This window comes from Tupaia chinensis, unplaced genomic scaffold, assembly GCF_000334495.1.
Source record: "Tupaia chinensis unplaced genomic scaffold, TupChi_1.0 Scaffold139466_1, whole genome shotgun sequence".
Lineage (NCBI taxonomy): Eukaryota > Metazoa > Chordata > Mammalia > Scandentia > Tupaiidae > Tupaia > Tupaia belangeri.
The window spans coordinates 626,941-642,946 of record NW_006199351.1 but is presented as its reverse complement, the minus strand read 5'-3'; the positions used below and the strand labels follow the sequence as shown (position 1 = coordinate 642,946).

General features: G+C 36.6%; 1 protein-coding gene, 1 long non-coding RNA gene and 1 other non-coding gene across 3 annotated transcripts in view; 2 read left to right on the top strand and 1 right to left on the bottom strand.

Moving 5' to 3' along the window:
- The window catches only part of LOC114004649 (cilia- and flagella-associated protein 47-like), a 52,765-nt gene extending 50,272 nt beyond the window's left edge, over positions 1–2,493 (top strand). The window contains exon 9 of the mRNA XM_027765699.1: positions 2,439–2,493. Within this exon, the coding sequence (XP_027621500.1) occupies positions 2,439–2,493 (55 nt within the window). The remainder of the gene's footprint in view (positions 1–2,438) is intronic.
- LOC114004653 (small nucleolar RNA SNORA72) lies at positions 2,197–2,328 on the bottom strand. Its single transcript, XR_003546758.1, has one exon. It is a non-coding gene; the product is annotated as a small nucleolar RNA SNORA72 (small nucleolar RNA).
- Positions 2,494–2,518: 25 nt separating the features above from the next.
- Positions 2,519–8,984, top strand: LOC114004644 (uncharacterized). Its single transcript, XR_003546756.1, has 3 exons — positions 2,519–2,590; positions 3,745–3,833; positions 8,933–8,984. It is a non-coding gene; the product is annotated as an uncharacterized LOC114004644 (long non-coding RNA).
- Positions 8,985–16,006: the final 7,022 nt, after the last annotated feature.

The window sequence follows — 16,006 nt, the reverse complement described above, 5'->3', positions numbered from 1 at the left end:
CCCAGGAGTGGGATTGCTGGATCAAATGGTAGTTCTATTTGTAGATTTTTGAGGAACCTCCATATTGTTCTCCACAGTGGTTGAACTAGTTTAAATTCCCACCAACAGTGTAGGAGGGTTCAATTTGGGGAATATTTTGGCGATTTTAAAATCTCATTCATGGGAACCAGCAGTTGGCGTAATTGCTATGTTGCTGGACTCCCACATAGTCGACCGCGGTTCACGTCCCGGACCCGGTGACTTAAAACTCACGCCGGGCGCGTGTGCATGCGTGCCCAAGATCCCGAGAGGAGAATGGAAGAGAAGGGATTACAGCGTGACCATCCCCCCTGGGAAGTGATTTCTCGCTTTCTGTCTCTATGTCTCTGTCTGTCTGGCGAGCGTATGCGCCCTATAGTGAAAATCTCCCCCCCCAAAAACAGAAAACTCATTCGTCTTACTCTTTACTGCTCCCTAGTTTCACCCATTCAATAGTAGCTATAGAAAAGTTTTGAGAAAGTTAAGCCAAGGGAATCTATTCTCATCTCTATTCCCAACTTTGGAAATCATGAGAGAAGGTGGCAGGTAGTTATTTATGTGTAAGAGTAACTGTGCAGGCCAGCTGGTGCCATAGTGGTTAAGGTGCTGAACTCCTACTAGACCGACCATGGTTTGATTCTCTGACCTTGCAGTACTAGACCGACCATGGTTTGATTCTCTGACCCTGCAGCTTGAAACTCACCCCAGGCATGTGTGTGTGTATGCCCGAAGTCTCAGGAGGAGAATGGAAGAGAAGGGATTATGGCATGACCATCCCCCTGGGGGATGATTTCTTGCTTTCTCTCTCTTTGTCTCTACTGTGAGCACATACACCCCATAACAAAAAATCTCTCTTAAGAAAAATAATTAACTGTGATATAATGTATAATTCTGACTAAATGATAAATCACAGAGTAAAAGCAAAAGTAAACTTCCCCTAAGATTTATTACTCACAGTTGTGGCAAGCTAAGGCAAGGCCGAAAGATTCAGCTTGGAATGAAACAGTGACCCCTTCTTGATTCAGAGTTGATCACTTACGTAAACAGTGAAAACGAGAGTAGTCAAAGGTACCAGTCCCCATGTCTTTTGTGCAGGGCAACACCGATAAAAAGGGTCAGATGGGTGCATCATGGATAGTGGACATTTCATTGCTGAGGAATCAATTTAGTAGGCCATTAGCACTTTTATCACCTGTCACCCTACTCCAAAGTGGACAAGGTAGCAAATTTCATATCTCATCAGAATCCAGGAGGCAGTGAGAAACTGGCTAGTGAGAGCTTCTCAGGGGAGATAAGAAGGCAAGTGAGAAAGGTTTATGTAGCAACTCTTCATGAGCTTCCCATGATCTTATGTTATTAGAGGATAATGGAACGTTCTTCCAAGACTCGTATCAGCTGCGGTTAAGCCTCACATATGTAACCTATGTGTAGTCATGCTAGATTGCTTGGGTGCCAGGGTGTTTCATATCAATACAAACTGATAAGTATAATCTCCGCCAAACCCATAGACTTCATCAGTATACTGTTGTACACTACAAAGTTGAAAATGAAAGGAAATGGGCCTGCTTTATTTCTTATTGATTTCTTTATTTCTTCTTTTAAGTAGGATTTCTTGGAGCTGGCAGGTGTTGTGGTAGTTGAGGGCGTTGGACTCCCACATGGCCAACTGTGGTTCAAGTCTCAAACCTGGCAGCTTGCTTTCTCACTTTCTCTCTCTCTCTCTTTCTCTCTCTGTGTGTTTCTCTCTGGTCAAAATAAAAACTAATAATGATGAATAAAGTTAAATAAAATTATTAAGTAATAATTTAAAGAAATAGAATTTCTTTCAAATGAAAAACATGCTACCTAGCTTTCGCTATTTTGATTTGACCTTTGAAATTTATTTTCAACCATGGTTAGGTATTTTTAAAATTCTTAGTCTTTCTCAATTATTTTCTCCATGTGAACAAAGCAAGTAACATGATTAACAAGGTGCCTAAACAATAATAAAGAATTTCACTCAAAACATACATATCTGACTTCCTGTGGCTCACTGTTAGACAATCTAATATTTGCTATCTATTTGAACATTTGGGTATTAACTTTTAGATGTTTACACACTGGATCAACATGTCTTAACCAATGACAGCTAGATTGTAGGCTTCTTGAGAATGTCAGCTGTCTAATTTTTTTTTTCTGCCTTATCACCAGTATTTATAAAACCAGACGTAAGGCAAGAACTAGATCTGGGAACACATGCATGGTCTTAATATAGCAAATGTTTAGCCTGTCCTGATTATTACAGAATCAGAACAGCGAGAATATGTGCAAGCTGTCTTTAATTTTATCAAAGTGAATACTCTGAGACACAGTCTAAACTGAATATTTGCTTGTTAGTTGTCTTTTTTTCATTAAAATGTTTCCTCTTTTGTATTCTATAGAGATAGTACTGATATCACTGTGAAGTTCACCAGCCGCTTCCTCCGTTTTTTTTGAAGCTATACTGCTATCAATTTCCAAACCCAAGACTACAATCATAGGTGCTACCATGACTTTTGCTCTTAAAGGGGAAGTCTGCAAATTTAAAGCCATTGTAAGTAAATTTTTTCTATTTTGTGTGTCTTTGCTTCTCTTCTCAGGCCATGTATGTGACAAGCATGGCTGTTTTTCCACATTTTATTTCTACGCATCTCTTGTTCCTTAATCATCTTTCTTGTTTTTGTTTTGTTTTCTACTTCTTTTTTTCAATCACTGTGTATCATTACAGCATACCAAATGAATTTCCCCATCATGAATACTGTATATTGGTTCAGTCAAAGATATTACCACATGCATTCTTCCGCCATGGAAACATGACTTAAGTTAAAGCAGTCCTGGGTATAATTTGAAGATTTATTTTATATCTGTGCTCTTTTTATAATACAAATATGTCAGTGTAGCCACTTCATTATAAGCACAGGCATGCCATGCTCATGCACCTCTTACATAGATATTCATGCACACACGCCTGCCTCTTCCTTATGTCATGCATACTTTGTATTTGACTGATTAATTTGCAAATCTGAGATTATGTTCAGTCAACACAACCAATTTTATGCAAATCAATTTTTGTGACATTATTTTGACTAATAGTTTAATTATTAGCACAGTATGCTGGATCAATGATGAGAGAAAAGATATTTTTATCCTTTCCCACCCAGATTTGAGCAGTACAATGTTTGTGGGTAAAGGAAAATTATATAAATCAGTTTAATTCTTGTAAGATTTCATAAAATGTAATATTTATATTATGTGAAGTAATATTTAAAGGGACAGTTTGTGTATATATATATTTAATATATTTAATTTCAATTTATTTTATACATTCAATCACTGTACATCACTTAGCTTATAAAGTGAATTTTCCAACATGAATACACTTCACACCAGTCCAGATAGGCGTATAGACAACGTGTATAGACATGTTATCATCAACAGATAACAATCCATTTCTGTGTCCCATAAATGTCTTGTCTCTCTATTTGTCTTTTTAATGCCTTATGGCTGAAACTGAAAGATTAGAGGATATAGAAACATGGAAAATGGTTATGGATAACGGGTAACATGTGGGGAGAGGGGGGGGAATCTGAGGAAAGACAGTAAGAACAGTTTGTATATTTTAAGTTTCTATTTTATAATTCAGGATATTCATTTTTATTATCATATAGTATGATATATGCATATATATTACATATATTTTTATTTTAGGAAATCATAAAATGTGAAGCACCGTGTTATCAATCAAAGGAAATCATTTTGAAAGTAAAAAACCCCTTTAACGCTGCTGGAAATTTCAAGTAAGCTATTGTTTTGGTATAAATTCATTGCAATCAGCTATCGCCACTCTTAAGGGAAATATGTAATTTTCTTCATCTTTCCAATGTCAGCTATTTTGAGGAGAAATTACATGTGTTTGTATTTCTATAAATTTATAAGCCTCTTCACATAAAATAGAATAAATAATGAATATACATCAATTTCTCTTAAAATGCTTTTTGATCATATCAAACTTAGTCATTTTATCTATAAGCTTTCTGTCGAGATTCAGTGTCCCTCTATTTTTTTGAGGTTTATAATTCATAGGCGTTTTACTTCTGATCTTATTCCATCTGTTAATTTCTAAAACTGACATATTGATTCAAGCAGAGAATCCATTTTGACTTTGGGTATTATGATTAATATATCACATTCAATATGCATCTTGATATTTAGTAACAATAACAAAAATACAAGTTTGAGATGGAAAAAACAGTAAAATTCTTAGATGTTATTTAGGAACACAATGGAAGACCAGCCTTGTGGGAGCTGAATCTTATATGGTTGACCATACAGTTTGAGTCCTGGACCTGGCAGTTTGAGAAACAATATCAGGTGTAGATGCTCGCATGCTTAAAATCTTGACAGGATAGAGAACTGGAGAAGTGATTGTGGTGTGACTATGCACCCATAGGGTGGTTCTTTCTTCCTCAATCTCTCTGTCTCTGTCTCTCTATCTCTCTCTGGCAATCACACATGCCCTCTGGCAAAACTGGGAAAATAAAAGTAACACAATAGTAAAACAACATTCTAGAAATTGACATGTTGAGTGAGAAGAAGAATAATTTAATGCTAGTCGATTAATATACACATTATTTTAAGGGCATAACCAGTATAAAACTGACCTAGCTTATAATGTTATTCTTACAAAAATGATTAGAATTTGTTGTTATTAACAATCACATGTTAAACATACTTTAAAATAAATATCACCATATGTATTTACCAAAATAGTATGCTGCACAGCACATTGACTGGATCTCATTAGTTTTAGTCAAAATTTATCATTAAATTTACATTTTAACAAATAAGGCAATCCAAAATAGATTTTTCTTTTTTAGAGAGACACTTTTGCTATAGGGTGCATGCACTCGCCAGAGAAACAGAGGAAGACAGAAAGTGAGAAATCACTCTCCATGTGGGATGGCCACACCAGTCCCTTCTCCTCCATCCTCCTTTTGGGATTTTGGGCACATATGAGAACATGCAGGCATGAGTTTTAAGCCACCAGGTCTGAGACTCGATCCACAGTTGACTGGGAGTCTAGTGATGTAAACCTTATGTCATCTGCTGGTCCTCTCCAATCTAGATTAACTGACCAGATTGTTGACTCCATGTCTGTTTACCAGACTGGTGTTTCTTAAATTTTTTTTGCAAAACAACACTATTTAATGTTCATTCTTGTCTGTTATGTTTCTAATAACAAATACCTGAATCTGGTTAATTTTTAGAGAATAAAGATTTATTCAGCTCAGAGTTTGGAGATCTAAGGTCCGGGGACCAGTACCGGTGGGCACTTTTCAGTCTCAACCATACCATAAGGATGAGAGCAGAGCAGATATACCCATCAGTGAGTCTGTCTCATTCACTCTCCTTAGAAACCCACCAGCTCTCAATCATGGGGGCTCTGCCCTGATTACCTTAATCTGGCTCTCATTCCAAAAGACTCACTTTTTTTTTTTTTTAATTTGTCTGAAAGCGTGCACACTCTCCAAGAGGCAGAGAAAGAGAAAGAGAAATGGTTATTTTGCAATCCTTTCTCCATTTCTCCCTCTTTTGCAGATTTCAGACATGCATGTGTACAAACCCAATGTATTTCTCAAACCACTAGGTTTGGGACTCAAACCGTATGATGGCTGTGTGGGATACAGCCACCTTTTTAAAGTCTTTAAATTAATTTTTTATTATTATTCATACATTAAATCGCTATACATCATTTAGATTGTGAAGATATTTTACCCAGCATGATATACACCTCAGTCCAGCCCAGCTGAGATCTTAATCGCCAGGCTACAGACTGGTCCCAAGCCCCACTTTTGACACCATAACTGGATCAAGTTTTTAACTCTCTTAATTCCATTTCAATTGCTCAAAACCTGAATTTGGGAGGGACATATTAAAACTATAGCAATGTTGTATAATGACTTTTTTTGAATGTTATAAGAGTAGTATTTGCAAGTATTTTGTTGAGGATTTTTAAAATTTATAATTAGAAACATTTAATAGTGTACTTCCTTTTTCTTGTGATCTTTCTCTCTCTCTTTTTATTTTTTTTGGGGGTATGATTAGTATTGAATGTAAGTCTTACAGAACTAATGAATTAATTGGAAAATGTTCCTGTCCATTGTTTTTTAGGGAAGATTTTGTGAAAGATTGGCATCAATGTACTTTTGTACTTTTTTTTTTTTAAGTTTTGTATAGAGTTTGTGCACCTGCCAGAGAGTAAGGGAAAGTGAGAAATCACCCCGCAGGGAGTATGGCCATGCTGCAGTCCCTTCTCCTCCATTCTCCACTTTTGGGCATGTGACATGTAGCTGGGGTATTTTTCAAGCCTCCAGATCCAAGATTCAAACCACTCAGTTGGCCATGTGGGAGCTAGCCACCGTAACCACCATGCAGTTGACTGGCCTGATATTAATTTTTTTAAGGTTTGATACAATTTACAAGTGAATCCATCTGGTTCTGAACTTTGCTTTCTAGGAAGTTTATTCCTTTGCTAATTTCATCTCTTTATTTGTTGTTGACCTATTGAGATTTCCTGTTTCTTTTTAAATCAGTTCTAGTATTTTGTTTTGTTTTAGGAATTTGTGCATTTCTTATTTATCTAATTTATTGGCACAGAGGTTTTTATAGATTCCTTTATACTCCTTTTTTCCTTTTAATGTCTAGAAGGTCTCTGGTGATATTGCTTATTCTATTCTTCATTTTGGTGCTTTGATTCTTCTTTCTTGTATTCTCGATCAGTCTATGTAAAAAATAGTGATTTTATTGAACTTTTCATAGAAACTCCTTCTGGTTTTCTTCTGTCCTTCAGCATTCCAGATGGAGAACATGTTCATTGTATTTAAACAGTGACTTTTCAAACAGAAAAATATGCAGTGAGAGCTTATTTCAAAATGGCACAAGCAACTGTGTATGAAAAATCTAATATTAATTGTGTTGGTTTATCCTGTTCGTTTATTTGTCAAATAATATCCTTGTGACTGTGTTTTAGTCAAAACAGATTATTACTAAATAATCTGCTATTACTTTGTTAGTAATTAATTATTATTTTGTAAATTTTAAGTGTGAATTTAGTACCTAAAATTAAATTTAGATTTCTCTCTGTAATTCTTCTTTATGTACTTATCTGACTGTAGTTTTATAATGACATAGGGGAATCTGGTAGTCTTGTACATATCTTGCAAACTTCATAGTTTAAACTTTACTACTGTTAAGTATAATTTTTAAAATATTCAAGTATTTACTATTCTTATAATTCCTTACCACTCTCAAATAAAGACATCAGAAACATCGATTTAAAACAAAAATATGGGAACCAATGCTAGCATTCATGCATTAGGATATATGAATGTGTTACACTTCATTTATTTGGATTTTTTGTTTGTTTGTTTGTTTGTTTTTGTTTTTTTTTTGAGAGGTTTTTGCCTTAGGGCACATGCCCTCCCAGGGAGAGAAAGAGAGACAGGCACACTGAGAGGGAACGTGAGGAATCACCTCCCAGGGGGGAATGACCACGCTGCAATCCCTTCTCCTCCATTCTCCTCCCAAGATCTTGGGCATGCGTGTGATTTTTAAAAGACCAAGTCCAAGACTGGGACTGCAGTCAGCCATGTGACAGCCCAGTGACATAACCACTGCACCATCTGCTGGCTCCACATTTCAGTTTGTAGATCTAGTTTTGTGTATATGCGTTTGTGTGTGTGCAAGTCTTATCACAACTAAGAAAAATTTCACTAATCATATTATTACTCTGTTCTTTTATTGTAAAGCTAGTATGGGATTCTCAATAAATATTACCTAATGAAAAAAGTTTTCTTTGACAAGTCAACTTTAAATAATCTCTCTTTTTGAAAATTATCCTTTTTATTAACAATATTATGCAAATTTTATTCACTTCTGAAGATAGAAGTATGTCATGACATTTTATGACATCTTTCACTTATTGCTAGAGTATCATTTTTATACTGTCTTCCCCCTACATTGTGGGCCGTCTAAGGAAGAAGGGATAATATAGTCATGTTTGTGTTTTTCACACCCCATCTCACACCTAACACACAAAAAAGTGCCTAAACTATTTTTTCAAATGAATAAGTATTATCATTAAGGGAGGACTGTATTGCTGTGTCATTCTAGAAGATGGCATAATTATTAATGTACTGATTCGCTACCCACATTTCATATCTACTCCTGAAAGATGTATTTCTATTTTTAGAAATGGGATTGGGGGAGAACAGCAGTTAGCATAATGACTATGTTGCTGAACTCATGTAACTGACCGCAGTTTGAATCCTGGATCAGGCTTAAACTCACGCCAGGTGCATATGTGTGGGTGCCCAAGATCCTGAGAGGATAATGGAGGAGAAGGAATTGCAGCGTGGCCATCCTCCCTGGGAGGGGGGCAGGGGTGATTTCTCGTTTTCTATCTCTCTCTGTCTTTCTGGTGAGCGCACATGCCCTATAGCAAAAACCTCTCCAAACAAACAAACAAAAAAGAAATAGGATTAGAAATTATGAAACATGTACAGCTCTGGCTATTCATTAAGACTAGTGTGTGATTTATTCTTTCTGGAATATCACTTAGAGCAGTCTTTTATCTTTAAATTTCCTTGCTATAAGAATTCAGTGTTGCCTTTCCATTAAAAAAATATATTTCACATATTCCTATTTCAGATCTTCCTCTTCTTTGTAACATATATAGAGTTCAGAATGAGAACACGTGAACTTTTATAAGTATAATTTCTTTCTGATTCAAATTATATTTTATGAATGATAGGGGAAAAAGTAAATCAAGTGTATTTTGTAGTCATCTGAATTTTGTTGTATTGAAACTTAAAGTTTTTTTTTTCATTTATTTCAGTGTCATTTTAGTGGAATCTACAACACTGATCTCTTCTCCATCACAACTAATGGAATCTGGACGTTACATGGCCTATAGGTAAATATATATCTATATATAAATATATATCTATATATAGTTAATTCATGCATCTAAAAGAAAGATAGAAAGTGACCCCTAATAGATTTCTGCCATGCTGTGGTTCTTCTCCCCAGTCCTCCAGCCAGCCAGAATCACAGGTGTACCTGGAGTACTCAGGTCAACCCAGGATTTGAACCCAGGGCCTTCCCATATGGCTCCAAGCAACATTCAGTGGCACCCCACCACCCATACATCTGTGACCAGGCCAATGTCTATATATTTTTTAGCCATAAAGATCTGGGAGAAGGTCTGAGAAATTAGTACTCAAAGAAATACATAGTTACACAATAGTTTTCATTTATTCAAAATGTTTAATTGGCATTGTTTACACTCTTATTCAAGTATATATTTAAATTTTATTAGTTTTGGAATCAATATGCACTTGATTAAATGCAATGGGTTTTCATTACTCATAGTAGCTATAGTCTATAAAATTGCCACAAACATTCAGCTACTGAACACAAACCCATTGCTCCTAGGAGAAATGTACATATAACTATATACATATCATAGATTATAGTCATGAGTTCTAAAAACGACCCATCTTAATAGAGTGTTTTCTTGATTTAAAAAAAAACACAATACTTAAAAGTATTAAATAATCTGCCTGAAGCCACCCCATTAACAGACCCAAGAGAAGGGATTCGAACCCTGTCCATCTGGGTTGAGTGCTGCATTGCCCAGCACTGCTCCCTGTCATCTTCATCATCATCCATCATCTTTATACCTCTCAGCATCTCTGTAAAAGGACTAAAGCTGGAAGGCCCAGAGTCCCCTTGTCTGACGTAGGTCAGAACTGGCAGCATGATGGATTTCTGGACTTTTTGCATGTCCTTGAACACTATGAAAGCAACACAAGTAATGATTTTGGGATTACAAATAGATTTTCGTGAGTAGGTAAATTTGTCAATACTGAATTTGGGGATAATGAGGATCAACTGTATTTAAACTTTTTCCACCTACTTTATGCAATCTGTATTCAGTTTAAAATGGAACTTTAATTTCTGAATAGAGAAACAGAATTTTAAAACTTAGATTGTTCTGTATTCCTCTTATGTATTGAAATATAGAATAGTTGGGGCCAGTAGGTGCTGATGCCATGTGATCAACTCTGCAGGTTTGAGTCTTGAACCCAGTGGCCTGAAAAACATTGTGTGTGTGTGTGTGTGTGTGTGTGTGTGTGTGTGTGTGCGCGCGCGCGCGCCCAAAATCCTGAGTGGAGAATAGAGGAGATAGGATTTTGGTGTTGTCATCTCCACTAGGGGGTGATTTCTCATTCTCCCTCTCTCTCTCTCTGTCTCTCTATGGTGAATGCACATGCCCTATGGCAAAATATATTTTTTTAAAAAGATATGTAATTGTCAATATATATTTTTAATCAGGCAGAAAGAAATTTAGGTCTCTATTAATAAAATACATCCTGGGACCAGCAGATGATGTAATGGTTCCGTCGCTGGACTACCACATAGTCAACCCCAGTTTGAATTCCAGGCGTGGCAGTTTAAACCTCACACTGGGCACATAGGCATGCCCATGCATGCCCAAAATCCTTAAAGGAGAAAGGAGGCGAAAGATTGTGGCATGGCCATCCCCTGAGGAGAGGGTGATTTCTCACTTTCTGTCTTTCTGTCTTTCTCTTTCTCTCTGGTGAGCACACATGCCCTATAGCAAAAATCTCTCCAAAAAAATAATAAAATAAAATAAAATGCATTCTTATGATGACCATTACTACTAGGCTGTTAATTTATTATACACCTTTGTTTGGCTCCATGTAATGCTTGATGTCATTAATGTCATCTTTTAGATGTAAATAATGTATCAGGAGGCGAGAATTTGGCAAGTGTGATAAATGACTGATGTTAGTTATCAGAAATCATTCAAATTTTTGTGCAGATCTTCCTAAGATTGAGTTTACTTTACTTTCCTAAATCATGTTGTATCCAAATCAATACTTTTGGGAGACTATGAATAGTGCATCTATTATAAGATGTTTGATTTCTTCAATTATTATTCTGTAAGAAACTTGTTAGAGAAGAGAGCCTTTTGTCTCACTGCATCTTTTTAAATATTATTTTCATGAGATATTCGTAGTCTTGCTTTCATATTTTGCTCTAGTGAACAACAAAGCATGAACTAATGCATTAAGCTGTAAGCGGCATTATATATAGTAAAAGAATAAGAGGACTATATGTATTTTATATGAATTTCTTTCTGATTTGAAATGCTAGTATTGCTAAAAACACTTCAGTAAATAGTTCTAGACTTTTATCATTTAAGTCCCTTGTTTCTTCTTGATTAAGTGGCTTCTTTTTGATTATATTGTCTGAATGGCCTTAGTGTAACAATTGTGAAAAATTTATAGTATCACATTAAAACAGAGCCACCTCTCAAAGCAATGTTTTAGGTATTTGTGAGCATAAATAACATGTTTGACTTTGTAGGAACATGCTCCATGAACATAATGACAACAGTTAAGAAGTTCTTACTCTAATTAAATCCAAAGGAATTATCAGGCAAGGATCAGTGCAGTAAACCGATTTCAGCCACACTTTGGAATTGAACAGTTGAGAACATCTGTGTTCAGAAACAAGCCTTTTGTCAAGTAATTTTTATAGTGACATAATTTGCTGGTTTTATCCTGTGATATTGAGTTATTTATTCATTCAACAATTTTTTTTTTCTTTTTTTGGAGAGGCTTTTGCTATAGGGTGCATGCTCTTGTCAGAGAGACAGAGAGAGACAGAGAAACAGAGAGAGACAGAGAGACAGAAAGCGAGAAATCACCCCCCAGAGGGGATGGTCATGCCACAATCCCTTCTCCTCCATTCTCCTCTCGGGATCTTGGACACTCACGCACATGCACTTGGCGAGAGTTTAAGCCACTGGGTCCAGCGGCATATATATATAGTATAAGTCGACTACATGGGAGTCCAGCAACATAGCCATTACACTAACTGCTGGTCCCTGTTCAACAAGTTCTTACTAAATGGTACCATAAGCACTGTTCTTAATACCGGAGAAATATATGGACAACTAAGTCACATATCTGGCTCTCAAGGAACCAACCATCACATAGAGAGGAAAATAAAAATATTTACTAATGGATGCAGTCTTTCAGGGTAGAATACATTCACTCTTATATGTTATGTGAAAAAAATGGTAATTTCATTGCTAAAGAATATCACTATCCAGATATTATTGAGAATTTCATGGAAAAAAAATGAAGACATGTGAGGAGAATTTTGAAGTACTAAGCATTTTTTTCTCCACAAGTAACACTATAGTCAGGTATTTTCCTGTATTCTATACAAATTGGGATCTGAAATATGAGTAAGTTCTTGATGACCAGAATTTAAGGGAGGAAACCCTTTCTGTAAGAATAAAGAGTATGTGGGGCCAACAGATGTCATAGTGGTTATGTTGCTGGATTCCCACATGGCTGACTTTAGTTCAAGTCCCAGACCTGGTGGTTTGAAACTCAAGCTAGGTGAGTGTGTGTGCATACCCAAGGTCTTGGGAAGAGAATGGGAAAGCAGAGATGGCGTGATGGCCATTCACCCTGGGAGGTGATTTCTCACTTTTCCTCTCACTGTCTTGGTCTCTGTCTCTCTCTCTCTCTCCAGCGAGTGCACATGCCCTAGGAACATATAAATAAGAGTCAAAAATGTGTTAAGCATTTAATATTCTGCTTTAAAATTATTTTTCACAGACCTACATTTCATTGCAGGCTATATGCTCTGTCTCCTTAGAGGCTTCATCATTCATCCCTGTGTCCTAGAATAGTGTAGCTCAAAATAGCTACTCAAATGAAAGAAGGCCCTCAGAGTGCAATTTTCCTGGATCCTAATCCCTGCTGCCACAACCGTCTCCCACCCTACACAAACAATAAAAGATGGTGTTTTGAGAGCCACAGCTTTAAAATATTTTGTTCTTACAACACTGAGTAATTAGTAGCAGTTAGAATTAGGCAAGGACTGCTATAGCAAAAGTAGAATGGGTTACTTTAGCAACGAATATTTATTTTTCAGAGTTCTGGAGACTGGAAATCTAAAATCAAGACACTTGCGTATTCCATGTCCAGTGAAGGGCTTTGTTTTGATTAATAGACAGAAGTCTTTTTTGCTGTGTTTCCAGCTCTCTGGAGTCTCTTTAAATGGCACTAATTTGATTCATGGGAACTCTACTCTCATGGTCTAACCACCTCCCAAAGATCTCACCTACTGCCCACACATTGTGGACTAGATTTCAACATTTTAATTAGGGGAGCAAAAAGGGAGAAGGACACCAACGTTCAATCTATAATAGTAAGTCTCTAAGGAAGCAGAGTAAATGGAAGGCTAAATTTATATAATAAGAATATGTAGCTCTGAGTATATGGTCCTCTTGCTCTAGATTAGGGTTTCTTAACTTCGAAAAAAAAATTTTACATTCAGTCACTGTGTATCATTACAGCATATCAAATTAATTTTTCTATAATGAATATACTGTATATTGATTCAGTCAAAAACACTACCATACACATTATAATCAACAGATTTCTTTCTACCTTGGGTTATTGAGCACTTTGGTAGTCTCAAGAAACTATTGCACTTCATAGAATAGTGTTCTCTAAATATATAACGTAAGATACAAGGAATAAAGAGTGTATTAAGTCTACTTAGGATGCCATAACACAATACCTCAGACTGAGTGGCTTAAACAACAGAATATTTTTTTTTGTCATGGTTTTGGAAGCTGAGGAGTCTAAAACCAAGGTGCCGTAAGGCGGGTTTTATTTTAAGGCCTCTGTCTTGGCTTGTAGATGCCTATGATCTCCTTTCATGGTCACATTACCTCTTACCTCTATGAGCATGGAAGAAGGGGAGAAAAAGCTCTGGTGTTCTTCTTATAAGGACACTAATTCTATGAAATCAGAGCCCTTCTCTTCTTTTTCTTTTTTCTTTTTTTTTGAGAGGTTTTCACTACGGGGCGCGTGTGCTCGCCAGACAGAGAGAGACAGAGAGACAGAAAGTGAGAAATCACCCCCCCCCAGGGGGGATGGCCATGTCGCAATCTCTTCTCCTCTGTTCTCCTCTCGGGATCTTAGGCAGGCACACACACGTGCCTGGCGTGAGTTTAAGCTGTCGGGTCTGGGAGTTGAACCATGGTTGACTACATGGGATTCCAGCGACATAGTCATTACGCTAACTGCTGGTCCCCAGAGCCCTTCTCTTAAGGCCTGATTTAATCTTAATTATCTCCTTATATTCCCTACCTTCAGGTAGAGTCCTATTGGGTGCTAAGATTTTAAAATATCAATTTAGGGGAGAGGCAACACAATTCAGTCCAGGGCACAGAGGAATCTGATATTCCAGTAGATTACCAACATTTAATTTTTTTATAGAGAGATATTTGTGCTATAGGGCATGCTATAGGGCAATACTATCTCAAGATACATGCAAGAAGGGAATTGTGATACAAACATGTCTGTGATTATTTGGTGATCAAGTCATGGGTACACCTATTACTATTGTAATTTGATTTAAATCCTTTTAAAAGTAGAAATCATGAAGAGATTTTTTTTCCCCCTTTTTGTGGAGAGGTTTTTGCTATAGGATGCATGCACTTCCCAGAAAGACAGAGAGAGACAGAAACAAGAAATCGGCCCCCAGGGGGGATGACCACACCACAGTCTCTTCTCCTCCATTCTCCTCTTAGGATCTTGGGCATGCATGCACACACACCCGGTGTGAGTTTAAGCCACTGGGTCTGGGATTCGAACCGTGGTCTGCTACATGGGAGTCCAGTGACATACCCATTATGTCAACTGCTGGTCCTAAAGAAGAGACTTTTTTCTTGATTCACATTTATGTATCCACTCTGTCTTTGGACCTCAGATTAATGTCTGTTGCTTTAGATATTTCTGAACTGCCCAAGAACCTAACCCGTATAAGGTGACTTCGAAAATTTATGCAAAAAATGTAATTAAAGTGTGAGTTTATTTTAGTGCAAAAAAATTGAAATCAATGTATGATTTTTTCATATTATGCATTTTCTATGAACTTTCTGAAGTCCTTGAATACAATAAGCAACAAACATCCCATTTTTAACTGCCCTCCAAATGTCCACCTTTTTTGAGGAACTTCTACACATGTGGAAGACAGAATGAATCTAAACCTCAGTTCTCTCATATTCTTCTCACAATGCATAAAAACTAAACTTGAACCAGATATTTTGGTATTTGGTTTAGTTTCCAGCCCTAATTTCTGCCCTGGATTAACTTTACAGTCATTTGTGATAAAGCTCTAACTGATGCTTTCGGTGAAGGCTTGAATAGGAAGTTGCTCTTAGGGTGCCCTGAAGGAAACTAATGTAATGTGATTTTGGTCATTTTAGCTTGAAAAGAGCTGCATTCCACTGCAGAGGAAAATGAAATTTTACCTTGTGCACTTCAAAAGTAGGCTATACTCGTGACTTTTGCCTACTACTGCATTAGCAGGGAATATTCCATTACCTTATCTACAGTCTTTTGTATGGCCCTTTTGATGCTGTTCCTTTCTTAAAACCAATGGTTTAAGGATGCTTCCCCTGCCTCCCATTATAACGTCAACACTCTATGAGAATCTAGGAAAATGGTAACATGGACGGAGGTTCAGGGACTGGCAAAAAGGTAAATGAGTTAAGTTGTCTACTATTTGATCTTTGAGACATCCAAGATAATGGTTTTGTTAACAAGTTGGATTTATTACTGAATGTCTAGACTCAGGAATATTGGTCAGGTAAAATAGAATTTTCCTAAGCCAGGTTATTTTATTAAATTATTTTCTGATGTCTCTAGCGATTATGGTAACCATTACTTTCATTTAAAAAGAACCAATAAAATTCACAGGAATGTAACGTTTTCTGTATTCACTATAACAACTATAGGTAATCCAATTTTTCTGAGTTTGAAAGACAATTGCCTGTTTCCTTTAG